This window comes from Carcharodon carcharias, chromosome 21 (genome assembly GCF_017639515.1).
Source record: "Carcharodon carcharias isolate sCarCar2 chromosome 21, sCarCar2.pri, whole genome shotgun sequence".
Taxonomy (NCBI): Eukaryota; Metazoa; Chordata; class Chondrichthyes; order Lamniformes; family Lamnidae; genus Carcharodon; species Carcharodon carcharias.
Window position 1 is genome coordinate 22,452,277 of NC_054487.1, and position 26,651 is coordinate 22,478,927.

A 26,651-nucleotide genomic window follows, 5' to 3' on the forward strand; every position below is an offset into this window, starting at 1 on the left:
GGGGTGTTGGCTGTGGGTGAGGGGGAAGTGGGCTGTGGGTGAGGCGGAAGGGAGCTGTGGGTGAGGGGGAAGCGGGCAGTGGGTGAGAGGGAAGCGGGCAGTGGGTGAGAGGGAAGCGGGCTGTGGGTGAGGGGTAAGCGGGCAGTGGGTGAGGGGGAAGCGGGCTGTGGGTGAGGGGGAAACAGGCAGTGGGTGAGAGGGAAGCGGGCAGTGGGTGAGAGGGGTGTTGGCTGTGGGTGAGGGGGACCGGGTGAGAGGGAAGCGGGCTGTGGGTGAGGGGGAAACAGGCAGTGGGTGAGAGGGAAGTGGGCTGTGGGAGAGGGAGTGTTGGCTGTGGGTGAGGGGGAAGTGGGCTGTGGGTGAGGGGGAAGGGAGCTGTGGGTGAGGGGGAAGCGGGCAGTGAGTGAGAGGGAAGCGGGCAGTGTGTGAGGGGTAAGCGGGCTGTGGGTGAGGGGGAAGCGGGCAGTGGGTGAGGGGGAAGCGGGCTGTGGGTGAGGGGGAAGTGGGCTGTGGGTGAGGGGGAAACAGGCAGTGGGTGAGAGGGAAGCGGGCAGTGGGTGAGGGGGAAGCGGGCAGTGGGTGAGAGGGAAGTGGGCTGTGGGTGAGGGGGAAGCGGGCAGTGGGTGAGAGGGAAGTGGGCTGTGGGAGAGGGGGAAGTGGGCTGTGGGTGAGGGGGAAGTGGGCTGTGGGTGAGGGGAAGCGGGCAGTGGGTGAGGGGGAAGCGGGCTGTTGGTGAGGAGGAATTGAGCAGTGGGTGAGGGGGGAAGCGGGCAGTGGGTGAGGGGGAAGCGGGCTGTTGGTGAGGGGGAATTGAGCAGTGGGTGAGGGGGAATTGAGCAGTGGGTGAGGGGAAGCAGGCAGTGGGTGAGGGGGAAGCGGGCAGTGGGTGAGGGGGAGCAGGCAGTGGGTGAGAGGGAAGCGGGCAGTGGGTGAGGGGGAAGCGGGCAGTGGGTGAGGGGAAGCAGGCAGTGGGTGAGGGGGGAGCGGGCAGTGGGTGAGGGGGAAGCGGGCAGTGGGTGAGGGGAAGCGGGCAGTGGGTGAGGGGAAGCGGGCAGTGGGTGAGGGGGAAGCGGGCTGTTGGTGAGGAGGAATTGAGCAGTGGGTGAGGGGAAGCAGGCAGTGGGTGAGGGGGAAGCGGGCAGTGGGTGAGGGGGAGCAGGCAGTGGGTGAGAGGGAAGCGGGCAGTGGGTGAGGGGGAAGCGGGCAGTGGGTGAGGGGGAAGCAGGCAGTGGGTGAGGGGGGAGCGGGCAGTGGGTGAGGGGGAAGCGGGCAGTGGGTGAGGGGAAGCGGGCAGTGGGTGAGGGGAAGCGGGCAGTGGGTGAGGGGGGAGCGGGCAGTGGGTGAGGGGGAAGCGGGCAGTGGGTGAGGGGGAGCGGGCAGTGGGTGAGGGGGGAGCGGGCAGTGGGTGAGGGGGAAGCAGGCAGTGGGTGAGGGGGAGCGGGCAGTGGGTGAGGCGGACCGGATGAGGGGGAAGAGGGTGCGGTGGAATTGAGCTGTGGGTGATGGGGAGCGGGCGAGGGGAAAAAGGGCTGTGGGGGCGGGCGGCGGGTGAGGGGGGCAATGGACAGTGTGTGAAGGAGGGAGGAAGGGCAATGGTTGAGGGGAGGACGGGCATTAGTGAGGTCGAAGCCAGTGAAAAGCGAGCGGACAGAAGCTGAGGACGAAGGGGCTCCGGGGTTTCCCGGGCGGTGATCCAAAGCTCGGTCCCCACGCCTCGGGATTGGTTAGAATTGATCATGTGATGAGTTTTGCGCTGAGGAGAGGGTGATTGGACAGCGCGGGTCACGTGGAAAAACTGACGGCCGTTTGTTGTCCATTTGTTGGTGAGAATGAGAAAGTGGGAAATAGAGAATTGGAGAGAGAGAAAAAGAGGGTCGGGCGGGGGTGGGGTGGGGAGAGAAAGAGGGAGAGCCGGCGGATAAAGGTGGAGGGGCGGGGGGGTGGGGAGAGAGAGGGGGAGCCGGGGTAAAGGGGGCGGGAGAGAGCCCTTCCAGGTTGGCGGGGGGGGGGGGGGGGGGGGTGGTGGAGAAATAGAGGGGGAGCCGGGGTAAGGTGGGGGGGGGGACTGTGGGCGTGCTGTTGGGCTGAAGAGAGACACGCTTGGGTGGGGGGAGGTAGAGAGAGATCCGTGGGTTGGGGCACAGAGGGTAGAATCTGGTGGGGAGAGCGACCCAGGTTTGGGGTGGGCAGGGGAGGAGAGAGAGAGTCCACTGGGTGGGTGGGGGCGGTGTTGGGGAGAGACACAGACCCAGGGAGGAGGGGGGAGATGGAGAGAGAAACAGGGTGTTGGGGAGGGGGGGTGTTGTTCACCGCTCACTGAGCATGCAATGAGATGGTTGTTCACTCCTCCCTGGCATGGGGAAATCTGGTGTCTAGGGCATGAAGTGGGTTCTGCGTCCCACTGGTGGGTGTTGGTTACGGTGGCGCGGCCAGTACTCCCACCCTGTCAGTGGCATCACTTGGTCAGAATAGTGAGAATACGTCCCCCCACTCTCACCCTTCTGTTCTCACTGCCCAGGTTGATCTGCTGAATTATGGCATCGGCAGTGGAGCGAATGGATGAGCTGGTTCGGGAGTACCTCCTCTACAGAGAATTCAGCAGTACACTGAAAACGTTTGACACTGAGATCAAGGCGGACAAGGATAAGGGATTTCGAGTGAGTTGACTGCAAAGCCTGGCGAGCTTGGCATTAAAAGGCATAGTCTGAGTTGATATCTGACTAATGTAATTGCTATAAAATGAAGCCAGATTACAGACAATCTTCCCTCTAGTTTCATAGCCTTGGTCAGACAAAAATTTGGCAGATGGAGTATAACGTGAGGGAAAGCTTGTTACGACTTTAAAGAATATTGGTGACACTATCTATAGTGCTGTGTACAGTTTTACTTTCCTTATTTAAGGAGGGATATAATTGTATTGGAGGCAATTCAGAGAAAGCTGACTAGGTTGATCCCTGGAATGAAGGGGTTGTCTTATGAGGAAAGATTGAGCAGGTTGAATCAATATTCATTGGAGTTTAAAAGAACTAGAGGTGATCTTTTTGAAACATGCATGATCTGAGGGGCTTGATGGGGTAGATGCTGGGAGGATATTTCCTCTGAGGGAATTTATAACTAGGGCACACAGTTTCAGAATAAATCAACAGGGCATTGAGTTGAGGGCACACCTCTGCCACACAGTGTTGTGTCAATGTTACTACAATTAAGCATCTCTTACTTGAGGCTTTTCACTAAATGGTCGATGCGCTGTAACAACACTGAGAAAAGTAATCTTTTCATTAAGAGCTTCGATCTAGCTGAGGAGGCTTCAGGCCACATCCAACAACCAGCACTGAAAACTCTGCTCACGTTTTGATAGCTGTGATTGATTCCACCACAGCAGCTGAAACATTCTACAGTATTCTAAAACAATCAATAACATTCAAAATCAAACACCCACATCTTTCATAAAAACAAGTCAGTTCACCCTCTCGCCCAATGTTAACAGATCCTTTAAAAAAAATTCTAGGTTCCAGATCTGCATCTTTGCCAAAAAAAAAATCAGCCATACCCTGTGCCAGGTTTCAGTGAAATCTGTCCATTCGTTTTTGAGCTATATTGTTTACAAACCCCACAACCTGAGTCAAAGGGAAGATTGCTGCCCGCTGAATCACAGCTAACACTTACTGGTGATGTGAGATGTATGATTGATAACCACAGAAACTTACTGGTTTTGGAGATTTTAAGTGGTAAAAGATCACTTGAATCACTACATAAATCCTAATGTTTTAAAAAGCTGACTTTTGCAATGCTAGTGATTGAATAATTCTACATTTTTGTGTAGGTTGACAAAATTGTAGAACACCTACAGCATTTGGTTCAGGGTTACGACCTCAATGGACTGCGTGAATACTGGGGTTACCTGGATCGGCGCCTGTTCAGCAGGCTGGAGGATGCATATCGACACACAGTCAACAAGCTGAAAACCAGCCTTTGCCGTTACTACCTGGTCCACACTGTCCAGGTATTTGGCCCATGCTGTACCTGCTCCAGAAGTATTTGATCCATTAGTGTAGAGGAAACTTTACTCTGTATCTAACCTTGAGCTGCATCTGCTCTGGGAGTGTTTGATGGGGACAGTGTTGAGGGAGCTTTACTCTGTATCTAACCCCATGCTGTACCTGTTCTGGGTGTGTTGATGGAGACAGTGTGGAGGGAGCTTTACTCTGTATCTAACCCCGTGCTGTACCTGCCCTGGGAGTGTTTGATGGGGAAAGTGTAGAGGGAGCTACAGCTCTGTATCGAACTCTGACTTGCAGGTTTCTTTTCATGAACAAAGAAGAACTTGTAGTTTATTCTACAGCTTTACCAGCACAGACAGTCTGTAAAGCTGCACAAGGAGAATTCAGTGAGTGAAGTGCTTTTTTTATTCAGTGCTGGTGTCAGCTGAATTAAGACACATGCACAACCTCTTCCTCATTCTTAGGAAATGTCCCAGTGCCCTGCCCTGAAGTTAGTTGTAGGGGTCACCCAGGCCTCCTATACTCTGAGTGACCAACGTCCTGAGGTTCCGACCAATTAATGCTGATGAACTAATTGATCATGGGGTGCCACGGCAAACTTGATCTTGATTGTTTCTTGGTTTCTGTACAGTTGTTCCCACAAAACCCCCTGGGTTGTAATCAGTAACACTTTCATATCTTCCTTCCCCTGAGTCCAGAGGTCTCCAGATTCTGCCATTGCTGGGATCAGTTAATTCAGCACAGATCTAGACTATCTTCCTGTTCTGCATGTCATTTTTACCATCTTAGATATTTGCAGGGAATGGGGGTTGGATGGAGGCTTTTCAAACACGTCTTAAAATAACATTTCAGCTTTGCAGAGCAGGACTTGGGGAACAAAGAAATGTAATTTTTCCCTTTTCCTTTTTGTTGCAGTCTAATAGGATTGATAAAACCCAGGAATTCTTCCAGAAACAGGCCCTTGAATTGCAGAACCAGCCAGAATGGAAAGAGTGGTTTGTTCTTCCCTTCATTCCAAATCCAGATCAGAACCTGGTGTTCGCCACCTACTTCTCAAAGCAGTGGGCAGAGACTTTCCTGGTGTCGCTGCACAACTTCCTGAGCGTGCTCTTTCAGTGCATGCATATCCTTTTTGTAATATGGATCAGCTGTCTGCATATCCATTCTCATTTTTTCCACTTGTCAACCAAACAGAAGGGGAGCAACATAATAGCTCTCATCAGATTGAAAATTGAGATTCTTTAAAGTAACAGAGTTAGACTCACTACCAATCTCAATCTCTTATCAATCCTTTATGTCTCTCTCAATCCTTTGTGACCTATTCAAAATCTAGCCCCCACAATCTGTCAAGAGTTATATCTTATTATTTTGTTGCTGTTTGACTTTTAAAAAATTGTTAAAAACCAAGCGATAATTTTCCCCCCAGTTCTTCCCTGAGCAAATAATGATCAAATTAGAAAGGTGCAGTGTTATACACATACACACACACACCCTTCAGTAAAGCACTAAAGCGGATGGAAAAAGTATAAGACCTTGGCAGTCAAGTCCATAACTCTTTAAAGATGCATGAGCAAAACTGCGAAGTGATCAGTAGAGCAAATAGGGTGGTGGGATGCACTCACAGTTGTGAATCGGGGAAAGTTCTCCACTGGCTGGTGTTGTGGCTAGTGCAAAGGTGGTTGTGATTGTTGGTGACCTGTTATCTATATTGTTATCTGAGCCCCAGGACATCAAGGCAAGAGTTTCTCAGGGCAGTGTTCTAGGGCCAGCCATCTTCAGCTGCTTCATCTATGACCTTCCCTCCATTATAAGGTCAGAAGGGGCTCATTCGGTTATGATTGCAATGTTCAGTTCTGTTTGTAATTCTTCAGATAACGAAGCAATCCATACCTGCCTGCAGCATCACCTGTACAATGTTGAGGTTTGACTGGTGAGCGGTAATAACATTTCACCCAAATGCCAGACAATGACCATCTCAACATAAGAGAGCCTAACCACCTTCCCTCAGCATTCAATGGCGTTACCATTGCTGAATTCCACATCATCAACATCCTGAAGGTCACCATTGGCCAAATATTTAATTGGGCACAGCCACCTAAATTCTGTGGCTACAAGAGCAGGTGAGTGATTGAGAATTCTGCAGCTTGTAATCTGTCTCCTGACCCCCAAAAGTCTGTCCACCACCAAGGAACAAGGCAGGAATACGATCGTCAGCATCCAGGACAAAATAGCTCACTTGAACAGCACCCCATGATCACCTTCAACGTTCACTCCCTTCTCAACCGATGCACAATGGCTGCCATGGTTGCACTGCAGCAACTCAACAAGGCTCCTTTGACAGCATCTCCCATACTTCTGACATTAGACACCTAGAAGGACAAGGGCAACATTGCATAGGAAACACCACCTGTAAGTCTTCCTCCCAAGTCCGCACATCATTCTGAAATGGAAATACATCAGTATTTTTTCATCACGGGGTCAAAATCCTGGAACTCCCTCCCTTCACCACCACCTTCCCAAGGGTATTAAATGTTGGCCTTGTCAGTAATGCCCAAATTCCACGAACAAATTTAAAAAATGCAATTTTCTTGTACAAGTCTTTGGTCAGGCCTCAGTTCGAATACTGTGCCCAGTTTGGGGTGTCATGTGGTTGGTAATCTTGAAGCTCTGGAAAGGACAAAGAAGAGGACCAATAGATAATTCCCAATTTGAAACATCTTAGTTATCAAGATAGACTGAAAAAGCTGGGATGATCCATTTGGAGAAGTAGAGCCTCAGGGGTGATCTAATTGCGATTTATAAGGTGAGGAAGGAAGTAGATTGACAGTTTGCTCCAATTAACTATGTTCTGGTTGGCCAGGGATTACAGCTTTAAATTGAGCAAGGTCAGATCTAGGTTAGATGGTTCTTTCCCTCAGAATAGTGGATCTCTGGAACAGGCTGTTGGGTTGTGTGGTGGATGCAGATTCGCAGAATTCCTTCAAGTGAGAGCTGGATCTGTTTGTGTTTGGGGCAGAGGTCACCTTGGACAATAGGTAGGTACAGCAGGGAGTTATCAGGGTCAGAGTGATCTGGGAAAGTTTTAATTGCCTTAGTGTTATCAGGGAGGAATTTCACAATTATTTTCCCCCTGGCCTGGGTTTTATCTTTTTTTTTCACTTCCCAGGAGATCTCACTGTTTTGAGTGAAGAGAGTTGTGGGGAGAGTTACATGAGGAAATGTATATGGTGGGATACACAAGGCATCGCAGTTGTGGGGTGCAAGTTGATTGGGACTGAGAATCTTTTTCTCCCCTGCTGACGCTGTCTTCAGCGGTGTTGTCGTTCTAGACATGTCAGGTGTTCTCTGGTGCCTCATCGAGCTGGTAATTCTTCAAATGTGACCCTAGATGGAGAATGATTTGAAAAACCCTTTATGTAGTGCTTTTCATGATCTCAATGTCCCAAAATGCTTTACAGCCCATGAAGTATTTTTGTAGTGTAGTCGTTGCTATAATGTAGGAATTTCCACACAGCAAGCACCCAGAAATTGTTATGTGATAACGACCAGATAATCTGTTTTTTGTGATGTTGATAGAGGACGAAATATTGGCCAGGACACTGGGGGTTACTCCCCTGTCCCTATTTGAAACAATGCCATGGGATCTTTTATGTACCCCTGAGGGCAGATGGGTTTAACCCATCTTGATTTAACCCCTTATCCGAAAGACTGACAATCCAGTGTAGTACCAAGGAAATGCTGCACTATGACAATCCAGTGTAGTTCCAAGGAAATGCTGCACTATCAGACAAGATTCTTGGGCTAAGGTGCCAGAATGAGACCTAAATCCACAACTTTCTGACTCTCAAAGAGTGTTAACAACTGAGGCACAGTTGAGACATATGGGACAATAGAGGGTATCACAGCTTGACCTAATTGAGTGAGTGGTTAATATGCTTTCCAGCGGGGCTCATTGTACAGTGATCAGCAGCGACTCCCAATTGTTTCCTTCCCTTGCCCTGGTCTAGCCGTCTCTGAACGGTTGTGATGCTTTTCCTGGCATAGAGAATAGCTAACTCAAAAGGTCTGCACTATCTGATTTGTCTGATTCTGGTACAAGCCAGGTTACATTTATTTTTTTTTATTGGTACACTGCTTTGTACTGTGTGTCTTGTTTAGCTTGCCGTACTTTGCAAGCCAGTGCACTATGGGATTGCAGAATCCATTTTGTTTATTTTACTTCAACTGAAGTCATCTCACCTTCACCTGCATTAGACATAACTTCAGATTCTGCTACAAGCCTTAAGTTGTCATCAGTCTCCAATGAACATTACTCTGTAAAAGCACCAGAATTCCGCCGTAACCCACACCGGGAGAGAAGACCTCCTGAGTGCCTGAGTTATAGTTAAGGTGAACCGCCCTTTTTTAGTGCATTATGGGCTTGCAGAATCCATTTTGTTTTGTTAGTTCAGTTGCTGAAGTAAAATAAACAAAAGCACAATGTTCAACCACTTCCGTGCCTATGTGAGCATTGATTAATCTTTAAAAAGTTATTGGCAGTACCAGCATTAAAACGTAACAAATTGCCAATGAGGACGATGGACCTTAGCAGTAATGCCACTCAAAAAGTGAAACTATAGTGAAGGAACTTAAAGGAAATTACGAGTTTAAAAAAAACATGGGAAACTCAGCGCAAAAAACTGACGAAGTTCAAAGTAGATAGGATCTGCAGAGTTCAAGAAGATGAGAAAGGAATAGAGTTCCTGCAGTGTTTTCTTTAAAAAAGTTTACAGAAAAAGTGAAGCAGCCCCTTTTGCCAATGAGCCCGCCAAGATCCCCAAAAGCACAGGAAAATCGCAGAGCCGAAACCAACAAGCTGCTGACACGTGCAGAGAAATCCTGAAGCAAAAGAGTTACAACTCTTAAAGCAGCAACACATTTAAGGAGGAAAATTACTATACTTAGCGACCTATGGGACATTTTGACTGTTGAGCAGTGGAGCTCCTACATTGAATGCTTTTGAGTTTTTTTTGTCCTTGTAAGTGGAATTGAAAATGATAAGGTGGCAACTTTAAGTTTGATGGGAGCTAAAACCCTTGGCTTACAAAGAAGCTTGGTGCAACCTGACAAACCTGGCACAAAATCGTATGAGGACATTGTAAAAGTCCTGGAGACGCATTTTTCCCCTAAGCTACTTGTTATAGCAGCAAGATTTGGGTTTCAAAAAAAAACCAAGAGGGAGAAACCAAGAAGAGGGAGAAACAATTGCGCAGTATGTTGCAGCACTTAAAAAGCTCACTGAACGTAGTGAATTCAAGGAAGCACTGCTGTTAATTCTCACACGATGCCCTCAGGTGTGGTGAGTCTAATAGTGATCGCTTCACGGACTTTAAGCAAAGCAGAGAACCAATACGCTCAAATCGAATGCGAAGTACTAAGAATCATTTTCAGAATCTGGAAATTTCACCAGTACCTGTTTGGATGGAAATTCATGCTGCTGGCTGATCATCGACCACTCACCTCAATATTTGGCCCCCGCGCATGCATCTTTTCTCTAGCTGCAAGCAGAATGCAGTGCATTGATGTTGAGTGCTCACACATATGACAGCAAATATCGAAAATCTATTTTGCACAGCAATGTGGTCTTTTGAACTGCTCCTACCAGTCAGCCATGTGGATACTACCCAGAAAGACATCATCTACTTTGCACATATGGGGAACACACCCGTCACTTCAGTCCAAATAAAGAAAGCCATTGAGTGGACCCAACAGTGTCCAAAGTCTCAGATCTTGTGATGCATGGCAACTCTTCCCTGAACTTCCAAGTCTCACCTGACTTTCACGCTTATGTTTCCAGGAGGATGGAGTTATCATTTGCTTTGGAACAAGCAGATTTGTATTCCACCAACATTGAGGAAACCAGTGTTGGACCAACTGCATTCTGGACACTGGAATAGCTCACAAAGAGATCGCAAGAAGCTACTTTTGGTGGCCTAGCCTGAACCAAGACATTGCAGACAAGGCAAGATCTTGTTCATGTCAGAGTGTGAGAAATATGCCTCAGTTGGCACTCCTTCATCCATGGGATTGGCTGGGAAACCCATGGTAGTGCATCCATGTCGATTTTGTTGGCCCATTTGAAGGAAAGATGCTTGTTCCAAATGGCCAGGAGTTTCAGTGATGTCCTCTAATACTGCTGGGAGTACAATTCAGAGACTAAGAGAAATGTTCAGTCATTACGGGTTACCAGAACAACTTGTGACAAACACTGGACCTCAGTTTGTATCGCAGGAGTTTGAGAATTTTTTGAGAAGTAACGGAATTCATCACATCATCTCAGCACCATACCACCCATCCACCAATGGATTAGCAGAGAGATTTGTTCAAACCATGAAACATTCTTTTAAGTTCGGCACAAGGACATTCCTCCATTCAAAAGCATCTGGACTCATTTCTGCTGACATACAGAAATACACCACATACTACGACTAAAGCATCTCCAACGTTCCTACTAATGGGATGGCAACTGTGCACTTGCTTTGATCTGCTGAAATCAACAAAAAAAGGCAAGTTGTGCAAGATCAATAGCACAACTAAGTGAAGAGAAGAGCACAAAGATCAAAGCCAAGAGTTTTCTATTCTGGACAAAAAGTTCTAGCTCGTAATTACACTGCCTGAGCTAAATGGGTTCCTGCTACTGTGATTGCTCAGACAGCACCTGTTTCTTACCCAGTCCAAACTGCGAATGATCTCACCTGGCGGAGACATTGACCAAGTGTGCAAAGTCAAGTGCCATCCTTGGATACACAGCTTATGGAAGAGCCATCCCCAAGTGAGGGAATGCTGACTCCAGTCTCACCTCTTCAGTCTAGGTTGACTGAAGTTGAAGTCGTCTCACTTTCAGCTGCATTAGACACAACTTCAGATTCTGCTTCAAGTCCTAAGTTGTCATCAGTCTCCAATGGAAATTGAAGTCCCCCACCCAGAGTTCATTCTGCACTCTTGCCACCCTCAGTGCTTCCTCCAAATGGTGCTCAACATGGAGAAGCACTGATTCATCAGCTGAGGGAGGGCGGTACGTGATAATCAGCAGGATGTTTCCTTGCCCATGTTTGACCTGATGCTATGAAACTTCATGGGGTCCGGAGTCGATGTTGAGAACTCCCAGGGCAACTCCCTCCCGACTGTATACCACTTTGCCGCCACCTCTACTGGGTCTGTGCTGCTGGTGGGACAGGACATACCCTAGGATGGTGATGATGGTGTCTGGGACATTATCTGTAAGGTATAATTCCGTGAGGATGACTATGTCAGGCTATTGCTAGACTAGTCTGTGGGACAGCTCTCCCAATTTTAACACTAGCCCCCAGATGTTAGTAAGGAGGACTTTGCAGGGTCAACAGGGCTGAGATTGCCGTTGTCGTTTCCGGTGCCTAGGTTGACGCCAGGTGATTCGTTCAGTTTAATTCCTTTTTTGTGACTTTGTAGCGGTTTGTTACAACCGAGTGGCTTGCTAGGCCATTTCAGAGTCAACCATATTCCTGTGGGTCTGGAGTCACGTGTAGGCCAGACCAGGTAAGGACGACAAATTTTTTTTTCCATAAAGGATATTCGTGAACCAGATGGGTTTTCACAACAATCGAGAAGGGTTTCATGGTCATCATTAGACTTTTTAATTCCAGACTTTTATTGATAAAAATTCCATCTGCCATGATGGAATTCAAAACAAAGTCCCCAGAGCATTACCCTGGGTGTCTGGATTACTAGTCCAGTGACAATACCACTTTGCCATTGCAAACAATATTTAATTGGGGGAAATTTCTGCTCATCCAATAGTGGATGTCAGACAAAGTGTGTCAGGCAGTTGAGGGAGAAGTGCAAGGGTGAGAAATTTCGGCCTTTTCAGTTATGGAATCCTACCCTGTGAAATATTTTTCCGACCCCCACCTCTCCCTCTCTGATGCCTTTTTTTTTCTTCACGTGCATATTCCACCACGAATTTACATTATCAAGATAATAAACTCTGGCTTAGGACTTAAATGTTATCTTGCCTTCCTGACAAGCTATCTCCCTGAAGGATGTGAAGGAAGGACTACTTGTTCACCCTACCAGTAAAACCAAGCTTGATAATACTTTCAAGGGATAAGTCTCCCTCAATCTTCATATCTGCACCTTTTTTCTTTATGATCTTCCTTAAAACCTCTGACCAAGCATTTAGTCACTGATCCTAACACTTTTTTGCTTTGCATCTGTGTAAATTTTTGTCTCATTATTTTTCTATGAGGCACTTTTTCCTACATTAAAGTTGTAGATGCAAGTTGTTCTTGAGTGGTATGATGGATTTGAGTCGTTGCTTTTATACCTAGGGTCTACTGAAAGACAAAACCAAACCAGATAGTTAGAACAGCATTTGGAGAACTTTGACACTGAAAAATTTATAAGCTCGAGGTCATGTTCTGTTGTTAGTATGGACTTTGTCCTGTATTACATGCACTAACTGCTGAAATGCTGAGATCACTTTGGTGATTTGCTACAAATGCATGGTCCACAATCTTGATGGTAATACAAGATAAGCAAAAAGAAAACTAATGTTTCTATCCACTTGAAGTCCAATGATGCCACCCATTTCAAGTGGCTTAGAAGCATTTGCATTAGGTCATAAAATTGCAGTAATTTTCCAGCCCCTCATAGTGATTTTGCTGCTTTCCGCTATAATGTGCTTCCTTGTCACAAAATAATTTCAGACATTTGGCTTCATCTACCCTTATCCCATTGTCGACCTTCTGTCAGAACATGGATCTGCGGCCATGTACCTCCTGTCTACCAGTATTCCTGTGTTAGAAGCCTTGATGTTCACTGCTTATTTCAGAAGTGAATAGGTGTCAGACTGAAGTATGATATTTGGAGCAAGTGAATTGTAAATAATGTCAGCCTAGGGCTGCAAGGCCATAGGTGACTACTTCGAGTTGTATAAAGAATGGCTTTCAAAGCCAATCTGACTGTGGTTTGGAACTGATGAACTTGGCGTCAGATCTATTACTGCCTTATCTAATAGTTTTCCAGGTGAACCTTGGCACACGACTAGCAGGCGGCTAACATGATTCTTTAAATGTGTACACATATTTCCCAAAGCGAGGACTGAGATATTCCTTCAAGTGGTAGAAAGTTTCAAACATGACATTCAAGTGAGAATCAACAAGGTGTTCTTTTCTTAACTTCTGTCACCTGTTCCTGTGTTGCTGAACTTTGATGCGGAAGTCCAGAGATTCTCCCAACTGCAAGAAGAAAATGAAGCCTTAAGGCAGAAGGTAGTGTTTTATTTCAGTGAGACTGCTGGAGGGGGGTGTGGCGTGGCCTGGTGGGCGAGGTGGGGTGACAGGGGCAGCCCAGTGAAAAGATCTGGTTCTGGGCTGGTGAGGCTGAGGTTGGGCGAGGCTGAGGTTGGGCAAGTCTGGGCACTGTAGGATGGAAAGCCAAGGCTCACATAATGCTGATTGTGACACAGGTTAGTCTGGGAGTTACAATTGTTTCCAGTTTTCCCATTTGTGCGTAGTTCTTAGCTATGTACTTTCAAAGTGAGAGATGCCCGTAAGCAGGCTGGTAAATGGTTGTTGCCTTTGCCTTGTATATATCCGGTTGCCAATGGAGGTGTGAGAATCGTTGAGATTGTTTGTCAAGGTGCCTGTTATTTGTGCTTCTCAGGGCATATTGGGATTTGACAGAATTGCCTGTTATTCTTGGCTCAAAGGGTTATCATTTGTACTGTAAAGTATTTGCTGTTTTGGTTTTCTGAATATTTCATGTTGTATCTCAGCTGTTTGCTCTGCAAGCAGAGCCAAGAATGAAGAAAGAAGAAGAGATGATTCACCATAAATTACCTCCTTACGTTCAGAACATGGACCGGCTGGGAGATTCAGAATTGTGAGTCCTGCATCTGTAGATCAGCACTATAAACTTTTAATCACAGACCAGTTCGAAACATCATTCCACTGGATTGAATCTGGGGCAGTGGTTCAATTCCCCCACTTGCCCCTGCCTCCATGAGCCAATCCCACTCTTCCCACCATCACTTTATCAATTGCTTTAGGTACAATACAAAATGTTATTAGAAAAATTATTGATTCTTCTGTAAATCTTCATGGACAAAGTACATTGCATCCGCTGCCATATTTCACATAGTAGCACTAGAGCATAAAACATAGGAGCAGAAATTAGGCCATTCGGCCCATTGAGTCTGCTCCGCCATTCAGTCATGGCTGATAAGTTTCTCAACCCCATTCGGCTGCCTTCTCCCCGTAACCTTTGATCCCCTTACCAATCAAGAATCTATCTATCTCGGTCTTAAATACACTCAATGACCTGGCCTCCACTGCCTCCTGTGGGAATGAATTCCATAGATTCACCACACTCTGGATAAAGAAGTTTCTCCTCATCTCTGTTCTAAAAGGTCTTCCCTTTACTCTGAGGCTGTGCCCTCGGGTCCTAGTCTCTCCTACTAATGGAAACATCTTCCCCATGTCCACTCTATCTAGGCCTTTCAGTATTCTGTAAGTTTCAATTAGATGCCCCCTCATCCTTCTAAACTCCATCGAGTATAGACCCAGAGTCCTCAAACATTCCTCATATGTTAAGCCTTTCATTCTTGGGATCATTTTCGTGAACCTCCTCTGGACCGTCTCCAGGGCCAGAATATCCTTCCTGAGATACGGGGCCCAAAATTGCTCACAATATTCTAAATGTGGTCTGACCAGAGCCTTATAAAGCCTCAGCAGCACATCCCTACTTTTATATTCTAGTCCGCTCGAAATAAATGCCAACATTGCATTTGCCTTCCTAACTACTGACTCAACCTGCAAGTTAACCTTAAGAGAATCCTGAACTAGGACTCCCAAGTCTCTTTGCACTCCAGATTTCTGAATTCTCTCCCCATTTAGAAAATAGTCTATTCCTCTATTCTTCCTGCCAAAGTGCATGACCTCACACTTCCCCACCTTGTATTCCATCTGCCATTTCTTTGCCCATTCTCCTAACCTGTCCAAATCCTTCTGCAGCCTCCCCACCTCCTCAATACCACCTGTCCCTCCACCTATCTTTGTATCATCTGCAAAATTGGCCAGGATACCCTCAGTTCCTTCATCTAGATCATTAATGTATAAAGTGAAAAGTTGTGGTCCCAATACTGACCCCTGCGGAACTCCACTAGTCACTGGTCGCCATCCTGAGAAGGACCCCCTTAATCCCACTCTCTGCCTCCTGCCAGACAGCCAATCTTCTATCCATGCTAGTACCTTGCTTCTAACACCATTGACTCTTATCTTACTGAGCAGCCTCCTGTGCGGCACCTTGTGAAAGGCCTTCTGGAAGTCCAAGTAGATAACATCCATTGGTTCTCCTTTGTCTAACCTACTTGTTACCTCCTCAAAGACTTCTAACAGATTTGTCAGGCATGACCTCCTGTTGATGAAACCATGCTGACTTTGCCCTATTTTACCATGCACTTCCAAGTATTCTGAAATCTCATCCTTAATAATGGACTCTAAAATCTTACCAACGACCAAGGTCAGGTTAATCGGCCTGTGATTTCCCGTCTTTTGCCTCACTCCCTTCTTAAACAAGGAGGTTACATTTGTGATTTTCCAGTCCTCTGGGACCCTCCCTGACTTCAGTGATTCCTGAAAGATCACCACGAACGCCTCCACTATCTCTTCAGCTATCTCCTTCAGAACTCTGGGGTGTAATCCATCTGGTCCAGGTGATTTATCCACCTTCAGACCTTTCAGTTTTCCTAGCACCTTCTCCTTGGTAATGGCCATCATACTCACCTCAGACCCCCAACTCTTATGAACTTTGGGGATGTTACTCATGTCTTCCACCGTGAAGACTGACGTAAAGTACCTATTCAGTTCCTCTGCCATTTCTTTGTTCCCCGCTACTACTTCTCCAGCATCATTTTCCAGCGGCCCAATTTCCACTTTTGCCTCTCTCTTACCCTTTATATATCAAAAAAAAACTCTTGCAATCTTCTTTTATATTACTGGCTAGTTTACCCTCACATTTAATCTTCTCCATCCTTATTTCTTTTTTAGTTGTCCTCTGTTGGTCTTTGTAGGCTTCCTAATCCCCTGGTTTCCCACTGCTCTTCACCGCATTGTAATGCTTTCTCTTTAGCTTTTATGCTGTCCCTGACTTCCCTTGTCAACCATGGTTGCCTCGTCCTCCATTTAGTATGCTTCTTCTTCATAGGGATGAATTTTTGCTGTGTCTCCCAAATTACTCCCAGAAACTCCTGCCATTGCTGTTCCACTGTCTTTCCTGTAGGCTCATCTCCCAGTCAATTCTGGCCAGCTCCTCTCTCATGCCTCTGTAGTTGCCTTTATTCAACTGTAACACCGTTACATCTGATTCCAGCTTTTTCCTCTCAAATTGCAGGGTAAATTCTATCATAATATGGTCACTTCCTCCTAAGGGTTCCTTCACCTTAAGCTCCCTTGTCAAATCTGCCTCATTACACATCACTAAATCTAGAATTGCCTGTTCCCTTGTCGGCTCCACCACAAGCTGCTGCAAAAAGCCATCACGTAGACATTCCACAAATTCCTTTGCTTGGGATCCACTACCAACCTGATTTTCCTAGTCTACCTGCATATTGAAATCCCAGCATATTGTCGCTGGACTAGTAATCCAGAGACTCAGGGTAATGCTCTGTGGACCCAGGATCGAATCCCATCACGGCAGAAGGTGGAATTTGAATTCAATAAAAATCTGGAATTAAAAGTCTAATGGTGACCAGGAAACCGTTGTTGATTGTTTCACTGAGATGGCAGCTGTAATGTAGTGTAATAAATCTGCACTATACAAATTATTTAAATGCTTCCATAGTAATTGTCTTCCTGTTGCCTGAAGATATTGACTCCTTGCTGTGGTAGAGGACCTTCGACAATTTTCTTCATTTTGTGCAGGTGAGCCTACTTTTCAAATGCAGTAGCCATCAATCAGGAGTCCGGTTTTGTCATGACCTCAATCTCTGTGCACATGGTTCCCAGGTGGTGTCTGTGGGTAGTGACTGGAAGCGAAACTCTGGCAAATTTTGCCCCTTTGCCGTCCAGGAGCACAGGCATTTACTGTCTCACTGACATCAGATAACTCAGCCCAGCCCAGGGAGGCAGTGGCATAGTGGTATCGTCGCTGGACTTGTAACCCAGGTTCCAATCCCGCCAATCCCTGGAATCCTTGAAATTAAAAGTCTAATGCCCAACCATTGTCGATTGTTGTAAAAACCCATCTGGTTCACTAATGTCCTTTAGGGAAGGAAATCTGCCACCCTTACCTGGTCTGTCCTACATGTGACTCCAGACCCACAGCAATGTGGTTGACTCTTAAATGCCCTCTGAACAAGGACAATTAGGGATGGGCAATAAATGCTAGCCAGCGACGCCCACATCACATGAATGAATAAAAGATGTCTTTTGCTGCATGTCAATTTTACTGCATCATATGCAGCATGTCTGGTTTCCCTCTGACATGGCAGAGTAGAGGCTGTTGGTGGGTCTAGTTCCAGCTCTGCTGTGTACAGATTCTGAAGTCAGTCACAATGGCTTGATGTGCTCTTTTGGCTTACTCTGATTTGCTATTTATTTACAGAGACTTGATGTCCAGCCAGAGGGCCTCATCGCTGCTGTGCCCTCAGACCAAAGCTGGCTCATTTTTGTCATTGTTACTCCCGCAAAGCAAGAAACCTCCAGGGAGGGGGCCAGTACACCCAGGGTCTTTGCAGTTTTCTCAGAGTCCTGTGCCCTCTGGAAAGAGAGATGGTACCAACAATCAGGTATTGACTGCCTATACTGAGCCGACTTGCTGTTTCCATGTTCGACAATCCAATTTATGGCCCTGTATCAGGAAGTTCTTTGTTTCTATTGTTTAGACCACTAAGAGTAAAGAGAGTTCAGTGCCCAAAGAGGGGAAAGTGCTGGTGAGCACAGCTGCTGACCCCAACACGGCACAGCAGCGACAGAGAAAGGTACAAGACCATGAGAGAGACCCAAATTTGGTGCAGCCGCGACAGAGGAAGGTACTGGACCATGAGAAGGAACGGAAGGAGCTATTGTCCAAACATGCTGCCCAGGTAAGCGGCAGATTGATTTAAGGTGGCGGTGGTGGTGGGGGGGGGGGGGGGGGGGGGGGGGGGGGGTGCGGGGTGTGGGGGGGAATGTAATCTCTAACAGGATCTCAGTAAAATACTTGCCATTGGGATGTTTTGAAGAAATCTTGAACCCTGTTAAGGGTTTGCAATGCTGCACTGCATTGCAGTCAGCAAGCTGCCCCTGGCTGTGTTTAGATGCACCCTCACAGAAGGAGTGATAACACTTGGCTGTCTCACAATGAGGGTTCTGACAGCCCCAAACTGCTGCTCAGTATCCTACTACCCCTACAAGGTAGCAACACAATTGTGGAAGCTTTCTATTGATTTACAAATTGGCTTGATATCAGTTGATTAATTCATCAGCAGTTAACATTTATAATAGGGCAATTAATAGATTTATATTGCTGCAATTCTCAAGTCTTCTCCTGAAGGTACTGGCTCCTGTGAGGTTCAGTTTGACAGACTCTCACAATCCTCTGGTAGCTCTTCATATGTAAACGACCAACAGTAAGTGCCGGTGAATTCTTCATCACAGAGACCATTACAGCCATTCCTTGACCAGCTACCTCGACTACAGCTCCTCACACCCCGCCTCCTGTAAGGACTGCATCCCATTCTCTCAGTTCCTTCACCTCCGTCGCATCTGTTCTGATGATGCTACCTTCAAAAACAGTTCCTCTGACATGTCCTCCTTCTTCCTTAACCGAGGTTTTCCACCCACGGTGGTTGACAGGGCCCTCAACCGTGTCTGGCCCATCTCCCGCGCATCCGCCCTCACGCCTTCTCCTCCCTCCCAGAAACATGATAGGGTCCCCCTTGTCCTCACTTATCACCCCACCAGCCTCCGCATTCAAAGGATCATCCTCCGCCATTTCCGCCAACTCCAGCATGATGCCACCACCAAACACATCTTCCCTTCACACCCCTATCGGCATTCCGTAAGGATCGCTCCCTCCGGGACACCCTGGTCCACTCCTCCATCACCCCCTACTCCTCAACCCCCTCCTATGGCACAACCCCATGCCCACGCAAAAGATGCAACACCTGCCCCTTCACTTCCTCTCTCCTCACTGTCCAAGGGCCCAAACACTCTTTTCAAGTGAAGCAGCATTTCACTTGCATCTCCCCCAACTTAGTCTACTGCATTCGTTGCTCCCAATGTGGTCTCCTCTACATTGGAGAGACCAAACGTAAACTGGGCGACCGCTTTGCAGAGCATCTGCGGTCTGCCCGCAAGAATGACCCAAACCTCCCTGTCGCTTGCCATTTTAACACTCCACCCTGCTCTCTTGCCCATATGTCTGTCCTTGGCTTGCTGCATTGTTCCAGTGAAGCCCAACGCAAACTGGAGGAACAACACCTCATCTTCCGACTTTGCACTTTACAGCCTTCCGGACTGAATATTGAATTCAACAACTTTAGGTCTTGAGCTCCCCCCTCCATCCCCACCCCCTTTCTGTTTCCCCCTTCCTTTTGTTTTTTTCCAATAAATTATATAGATTTTTCTTTTCCCACCTATTTCCATTATTTTTAAATATTTTAAATCTTTTATGCTGCCCCCACCCCCACTAGAGCTATACCTTGAGTGCCCTACCATCCATTCTTAATTAGCACATTCGTTTAGATAATATCACCAACTTTAACACCTATGTGTTCTTTTGTCCTGTTGTTTATGACATCTTTTGAGGATCTGCTTCTATCACTGCTTTTGCCTACAACCACAGCCCCCCCCCCACTTCTCTCTCTCTCTCTCTCTCTCTCCCCCCCCCGCAAACACCTTAAACCAGCTTATATTTCAATTCTTTCTTGGACTCGAACTCAAGTTCTGTCGAAGGGTCATGAGGACTTGAAACATCAACTCTTTTCTTCTCCGCCGATGCTGCCAGACCTGCTGAGTTTTTCCAGGTAATTCTGTTTTTGTTTTGGATTTCCAGCATCCGCAGTTTTTTTGTTTTTATGTCTGATCCTGCTCTGGTAAATACTGTTGGCTTGAGCTATGATGAGAGACAGTCTTGGCTGAACTTTATCTTAAGCACTGAAGCTAATTAATGTTGTCCCATCTACTGCCTTGGCTGAGAGTGTCTCACTCAGAATAGAAATGAACTTGGGATCCTCCAATAACTTGTTATTGTCCCTTATACGAAAAGAAATGGTCACATTAGCCGATGTGGGTTTAAGGGTTTTATTTAGGGGCAATCTACGGGTGGAGCCAGAGGACATCGCTAGAGTGTTGAATGAATACTTCACATCCGTCTTCTCCCAAGAGAATGAGGATGAAGCTATGGAACTCGGGTTGAGGGATTGTGAGGTTCTTGAGCAAATTGATTTGGGAGTGACAAGGTATTGGAGGTGTTGGCAGGCTTAAAAGTGGAAAGATCTCCAGGTCCAGATGATTTGTGTCCCAGACTGCTGAGGGATGCAAGGGAGGAGATTTCAGGGGCTCGGACCCAAATTTTTAATTCCTCTCTGGCCGCGGGGGTGGTGCCAGAGGACTGGAGAACAGCTAATGGGTTCTGCTATTTAAGAAGGCCAGGGAACTACAGACCAGTGAGTCTAACATCAATGGTAGGGAAGCTATTGGAGAAAGTTCTGAAGGAGAGAGGCAAGGTTTGATCAGGGATAGTCAGCATGGCTTTGTCAGAGGGAGATCATGCCTAACAAATTTGATTGAATTTTTTGAGGAGGTGACCAGGTGTGTAGATGAGGGTAGTGTAGTTGATGTAGTTTAAATGGATTTCAGCAAAGCCTTTGACAAGGTCCCACATGGGAGACTTATAAAGAAGGCAAATGCACATGGGATACAGGGTAATTTGAAAAGGTGGATTTAAAATTGGCTTAGTTGTAGGAGACAGAGGGTGATGACAGAAGGATGCTTTAGTGACTGGAAGCCAGTGTCCAGTTGCATACCACAGGGATTTTTGCTGGGTCCCCTATTATTCGTCATTTATGTAAACGACATAGATGACTATGTGGGGGGTAGGATTAATAAGTTTGTGGATGACACAAAGATTGGCCGGGTGGTTGACCGTGAGGTTGAGTGTCTTGGGTTACCAGAAGATATAGACGGGATGGTCAAATGGGTAGATAAGTGACAGATGGAATTGAACCCTGAAAAGTGGGAAGGAGTAATTTGACAAGGAAGTATTCAATGAATGGCATGACCCTAGGAAATTCTGAGGAACAAAGGGACCTTGGCATGTGTGTCCATAGATCTCTGAAGCCGGATGGTGACAAAGGCACATGGGACACTTGCCTTTATCAATCGAGGCATAGATTACAAAAGTAGGGAGGTCATGTTGGAGTTGTATAGAACCTTGGTGAAGCCACAGCTGAAATACTGTGTGCAGTTCTGGTTGCAATATTATAGGAAAGATGTGATTGCACTGGAGGGGATGCAGAGGAGATTCACCAGCATGTTGCCTGGGATGAAACAGTTAATTTATGAAGAGCGGTTGGATAGACTTGGGTTGTTTTTGTTGGAGCAAAGAAGATTGAGGGGGCGACCTGATCGAGGTGTACAAGGTTATGAGGGGCATGGACAGGGTGGATAGGGAGCAGCTGTTCCCCTTAGTTGAAGGGTCAGTCACGAGGCAGCACAAGTTCAAGGTGAGGGGCAGGAGGTTTAGGGGGGAATGTGAGGAAAAACTTTTTTTACCCAGTGGGTGGCGCTGGTCTGGAATGTGCTGCCTGGGAGGATCGTGGAGGTGGGTACCTGAATAAGCACTTGGCATGTCATAACATTCAAGGCTATGGGCCAAGTGCTGATAAATGGGATTAGGTAGGTAGGTCAGGTGTTTCTCATGTGTTGGTGCAGCCTCGAAGGGCCGATTGGCCTCTTCGCTGTGAGATTCAAGCATTGAGTGTAAACTTCACTGATGCCTGATTGCAGCAGAGGTAAAATATCACTGTGTTTTGTACCTTCCTTGTGTTTAGGGTCTGGAGAAAAAAGTGGAGTCTGGCAGTGCTGAGATGGATATTCCCAGCAGTCCTGAGATGGCTGTGGATCAACCGGACTCTCCTACAAAACTGGCTAAGTGCAGCGTGGAGCGAGGGAGTGAGCAGCCTTTCATAGTATTGAGTCAGGAGGAATATGCAGAGCATCACTCCTCCATTATGTACTGCGGGTGAGTGGTGGGGTGGTGTGGGAGTTGTGTCTTAGTTTATCAATGCCTTTTAGTAGGCCGACTGAGTTCCGAAATTCTCTCTCATAACTGACGTTCTGCATATGCAGTTGATTTGTAAACAATTTAACAATAATGTGGCAGATTTAATTTGTTTTGGGAAGAGGTTATTGTGTGTGTGGGTTCCATTAATTCACACACATGCATGAGTTGCCTTTTCTCTCCCTCCATAGATGTCACAGATCTTGGCAGCAGCTTAATGGGGACAAGTAATTAGATTGCAGGGACTGCCTCCAATTCCAGAATTATTACTCGTATGGGCCTTGAATCTAATGTGTACATTTGGCACATGGCCTGAATGACAAGGAGTCAGGTGTTGTGAATTGTATCAAGCTGTGGTACATTAATTCACCTGTGCAGCAGCCTGCTGTGCTGAGTGATGAATGCTGTTTAACAGTTTCTACAGGCTTTTCTTGACAGCCTCTGGATGTTGGAATCCTGGCTTCATTTCAAGGAAAACTAACTGATCACAGATTCAAAAACATAAATACCGTGATTACCTTTTACCTGAGGTTGAATAAAATGATATTTAAACTCAGTTATGCAACTAATTACATTCCTCTAGGCTGCTCTGATTTAACCCTCTTGTACCTAAACAATGTGTTAAGAGGGAGGCACTGGCGTAGATGCCTCTGGACAATCAGCTCTAAGTAATCATTGTACAGTTACAGTGAGATTAGTCTAATTGTGGTCTCTGAGGATAAAACACCTGTTTTGAAAGTGTCTCTCTTGTGATTGATTTAGGGTGGATTGCTCTGGTAGGAGAGTCGCCAGTCTGGATGTTGATGGAGTGGTTAAAGTATGGGCATTTAATCCCACCATGCAGACTAAGGCCACCATAATGTCCAAATCACAGCTGCTTTCCTTGGAGTGGGCCACCAAACCAGACCGATTGGTGAGGAACAATCTATGCAATTTGGATATTTCTCACAGGCGTTGTTTCTTTCAGAATATTCTTAAAACCTAATGGGAAGAACCATTAGTGAAGTAGTGTGGAGTGCAAGGCGGATTGATGGGAAGAATGACAGAGTGGAGTACTACAGAGTGACAGACTAGCAGGATGGCATGCCAACGAAAAGCAGGCAGCTCGGGGTACAGTGTGCAGTGACGAGTGCAGTGCTGTGCTAATATATAACTACTAAACTGCTGACTCCCTTGTAGGGCTGTAGTGCAATGGCAGAGCATTGAGTGGAAGGGAAGGTTTCCTCTACCCCTCTGTACACCTATGTCTATTGCTGCTTGGTTAAACACTTAACAGGTTGTCATGTTTTAACTTCGTGAGTGAATTGAATCTGAAGATTCTGTTTAATATTCTTTGAGAAATCCTTAAGGCATGAGAAAAGACTTGTCTGTTTCAGAATATGGTAAAAGCAAAATTCCTACCATGGCACCTTTTGAGTTTGGCTAATCTGATGTTGGCTGTGGTTAGTTCATAGCACTCTTGCCTTTCAATCAGAAAGTTGTGGCTTCAAGTCTCAATCCAAGACTTGAGCACAAGAAACTAAGCTGACACTCCAGTGCAGTACTGAGGGCACGCTGCACTGTCGGAAGTACCATCTTTTAAATGAGGTGTTAAAGTGAGGCCTCTTCAGCCTTCTTGGGTAAAAGACCCCATGGCAGTATTTTGAAGAAGAGTAGGGGAGTTCTTCTCAGTGTCTTGGCCAATATTTATTCCTCAATCAACATCGCAGAAATAGATTATCTGGATGTTAACACATCACTTTGTGGGATCTGGCTGTGCACAAATTTGCTGCTGCGTTTCCTGCATTACAACAGTAACTAAACATCAAAAATACTTAATTGGCTATAAAACACTCTGGGATGCCCTGTGGCTCTACAAAAACAAGACTTTCCATTTTTTGATGTCATTCACCATGTTATTTAAATGTCATATTTACAGAGAAATTGTCTATTTTAAATAATCCTTAGGGATAATGCTGGATTGTTCCAGTGTAACTAATAGGCATCTACACGTGCTCTCTCAAACTTGATGGGGAGGTGGTGACATAGTGGTATTGTCACTCGTGCTCCAGAGACTCAGGGTGATTGCTTTGGGGACCTGGGTTTGAATCCCACCATGGCAGATGGTGAAATTTTAACTTGATTTTTAAAAAAATCTGGAATTAAAAGTCTAATGATAACCATGAAACCATTGTCGGTTGTCGTAAAAACACGCAGTCCTTACCTGTTATTCCAGAGCCCACTGTACTAATCTGCAGTGTGTTTATCACCATCCGTGTACAGGTTACTGTACTGACATGCAATGTGTTAACACCATCCTTGAACTCGCTGCAGTGCTGCCGTGTACAGGATACTATATGAACCTGGAGCGGAGTCGGAGAGTTAAAAGGGGGTGAGACTGAGATAAACACAGTAAATTGTAGTATACGTAGGAATTATTCTAAATTTAAGATAATTAAAATAAATTAGTAAATACTGTAGTAGCAAAGGCATAAAGCATAAGTTACGTCAGTGCAGCTTGGCCATGTGGAATGTGCATTTTGCAGGATGTGGGAAGTCGTGCAGGAACAAAGTGCCCTGGTTGACTACGTCTGTAGGAAGCGTCACCGGCTGCAGAAACTTGAGCTCCGAGTTGCAGAGCTTGAGCAGCGGCTGGAGTCGCTGTGGTGCATCCGCAAGTCTGAGGATTACATGGATAGCATATTTAGAGAGGTGGTCACACCGCAGCTAAGAAGTACACAGTCAGAGAGGGAATGGGTGGCCTCCAGAGTATCTAAGAAAAACAGGCAGGTAGTGCAGGAATCTCCTCAGGCTATCTCACTCTCTAACTGCTTTTCCATCTTGGATACTGGTGAGTGAGATGGTTCCTCAGAGGACAGTAGCAAGAGCCAAATCCTTGGCACCGGCTGCATAGGAGGGGAGGAGGAAGAGTGGAAGTGCTATAGCAGTAGGGGATTCCATAGTTCGAGGAGCAGGCAGGCATTTCTGCAGCCATAGATGTGACTCCGGGATGGTGCCAGGGTCAAGGATGTCACAGAGCGGCAGCAGGACGTTCGTTGAGACCTATAACATGGGTAGGAAAAGGATGAGGTAATGAAAGCAGATTTTAGGGAGTTGGGAAGGGAATCAAAAAAACAGGACCTCAAGAGCAGTAATCTCAGGATTACTCCACATGGTCCATCTCTGACACTTCCCTTCCCTTCCTTGACCTCTCTGTCTCAATCTCTGGTGATAGACTGTCCACCAATATCCATTACAAACCCACCGACTCCCACAGCTATCTCGACTACAGCTCCTCACACCCCGCTCCCTGTAAGGACTCCGTCCCATTCTCTCAGTTCCTTCGCCTCCGTCGCATCTGTTCCGATGATGCTACATTCAAAAACAGTTCCTCTGACATGTCCTCCTTCCTTAACCGAGGTTTTCCACCCACGGTCGTTGACAGGGCCCTCAACCATGTCCGGCCCATCTCCCGCGCATCCGCCCTCACGCCTTCTCCTCCCTCCCAGAAACATGATAGGGTCCCCCTTGTCCTCACTTATCACCCCACCAGCCTCCGCATTCAAAGGATCATCCTCCGCCATTTCCGCCAACTCCAGCATGATGCCACCACCAAACACATCTTCCCTTCACCCCCCTTATCGGCATTCCGTAGGGATCGCTCCCTCCGGGACACCCTGGTCCACTCCTCCATCACCCCCTACTCCTCAACCCCCTCCTATGGCACAACCCCATGCCCACGCAAAAGATGCAACACCTGCCCCTTCACTTCCTCTCTCCTCACTGTCCAAGGACCCAAACACTCCTTTCAAGTGAAGCAGCATTTCACTTGCATTTCCCCCAACTTAGTCTACTGCATTCGTTGCTCCCAATGTGGTCTCCTCTACATTGGAGAGACCAAACGTAAACTGGGCGACCGCTTTGCAGAACACCTGCGGTCTGTCCGCAAGAATGACCCAAACCTCCCTGTCGCTTGCCATTTTAACACTCCACCCTGCTCTCTTGCCCACATGTCTGTCCTTGGCTTGCTGCATTGTTCCAGTGAAGCCCAACGCAAACTGGAGGAACAACACCTCATCTTCCGACTAGGGACTTTACAGCCTTCCGGACTGAATATTGAATTCAACAACTTTAGGTCGTGAGCTCCCTCCCCCATCCCCACCCCCTTTCTGTTTCCCCCTTCCCTTTTTTTTTCCAATAAATTATAAAGATTTTCCTTTTCCCACCTATTTCCATTATAAAAAGAACCCCACTAGAGCTATACCTTGAGTGCCCTACCATCCATTCTTAATTAACACATTCGTTTAGATAATATCACCAACTTTAACTTTAACACCTATGTGTTCTATTGTACTATTGTCGTTGACATCTTTTGATGATCTGCTTCTA

The 26,651-nt window shown here is 46.6% G+C and overlaps 1 protein-coding gene across 3 annotated transcripts in view; it reads left to right on the forward strand.

Moving 5' to 3' along the window:
• Positions 1-1,740: 1,740 nt before the first annotated feature.
• The window catches only part of wdr91 (WD repeat domain 91), a 47,884-nt gene continuing 22,973 nt past the window's right edge, over positions 1,741-26,651 (forward strand). Inside the window, exons 1-10 of one of the 3 annotated variants that reach the window (XM_041216152.1) lie at positions 1,741-1,823; positions 2,519-2,657; positions 3,824-4,003; positions 4,917-5,124; positions 13,206-13,288; positions 13,795-13,901; positions 17,622-17,805; positions 17,902-18,102; positions 22,054-22,244; positions 23,046-23,196. In XM_041216152.1, coding sequence (XP_041072086.1) covers positions 2,535-2,657; positions 3,824-4,003; positions 4,917-5,124; positions 13,206-13,288; positions 13,795-13,901; positions 17,622-17,805; positions 17,902-18,102; positions 22,054-22,244; positions 23,046-23,196 — 1,428 coding nt within the window. In that variant the 5' untranslated portion in view covers positions 1,741-1,823; positions 2,519-2,534. Of the gene's footprint in view, positions 1,824-2,296; positions 2,658-3,823; positions 4,004-4,916; positions 5,125-13,205; positions 13,289-13,794; positions 13,902-17,621; positions 17,806-17,901; positions 18,103-22,053; positions 22,245-23,045; positions 23,197-26,651 lie in introns of those variants that run through there. The other 2 variants (XM_041216150.1, XM_041216153.1) reach the window with 2 other exon arrangements.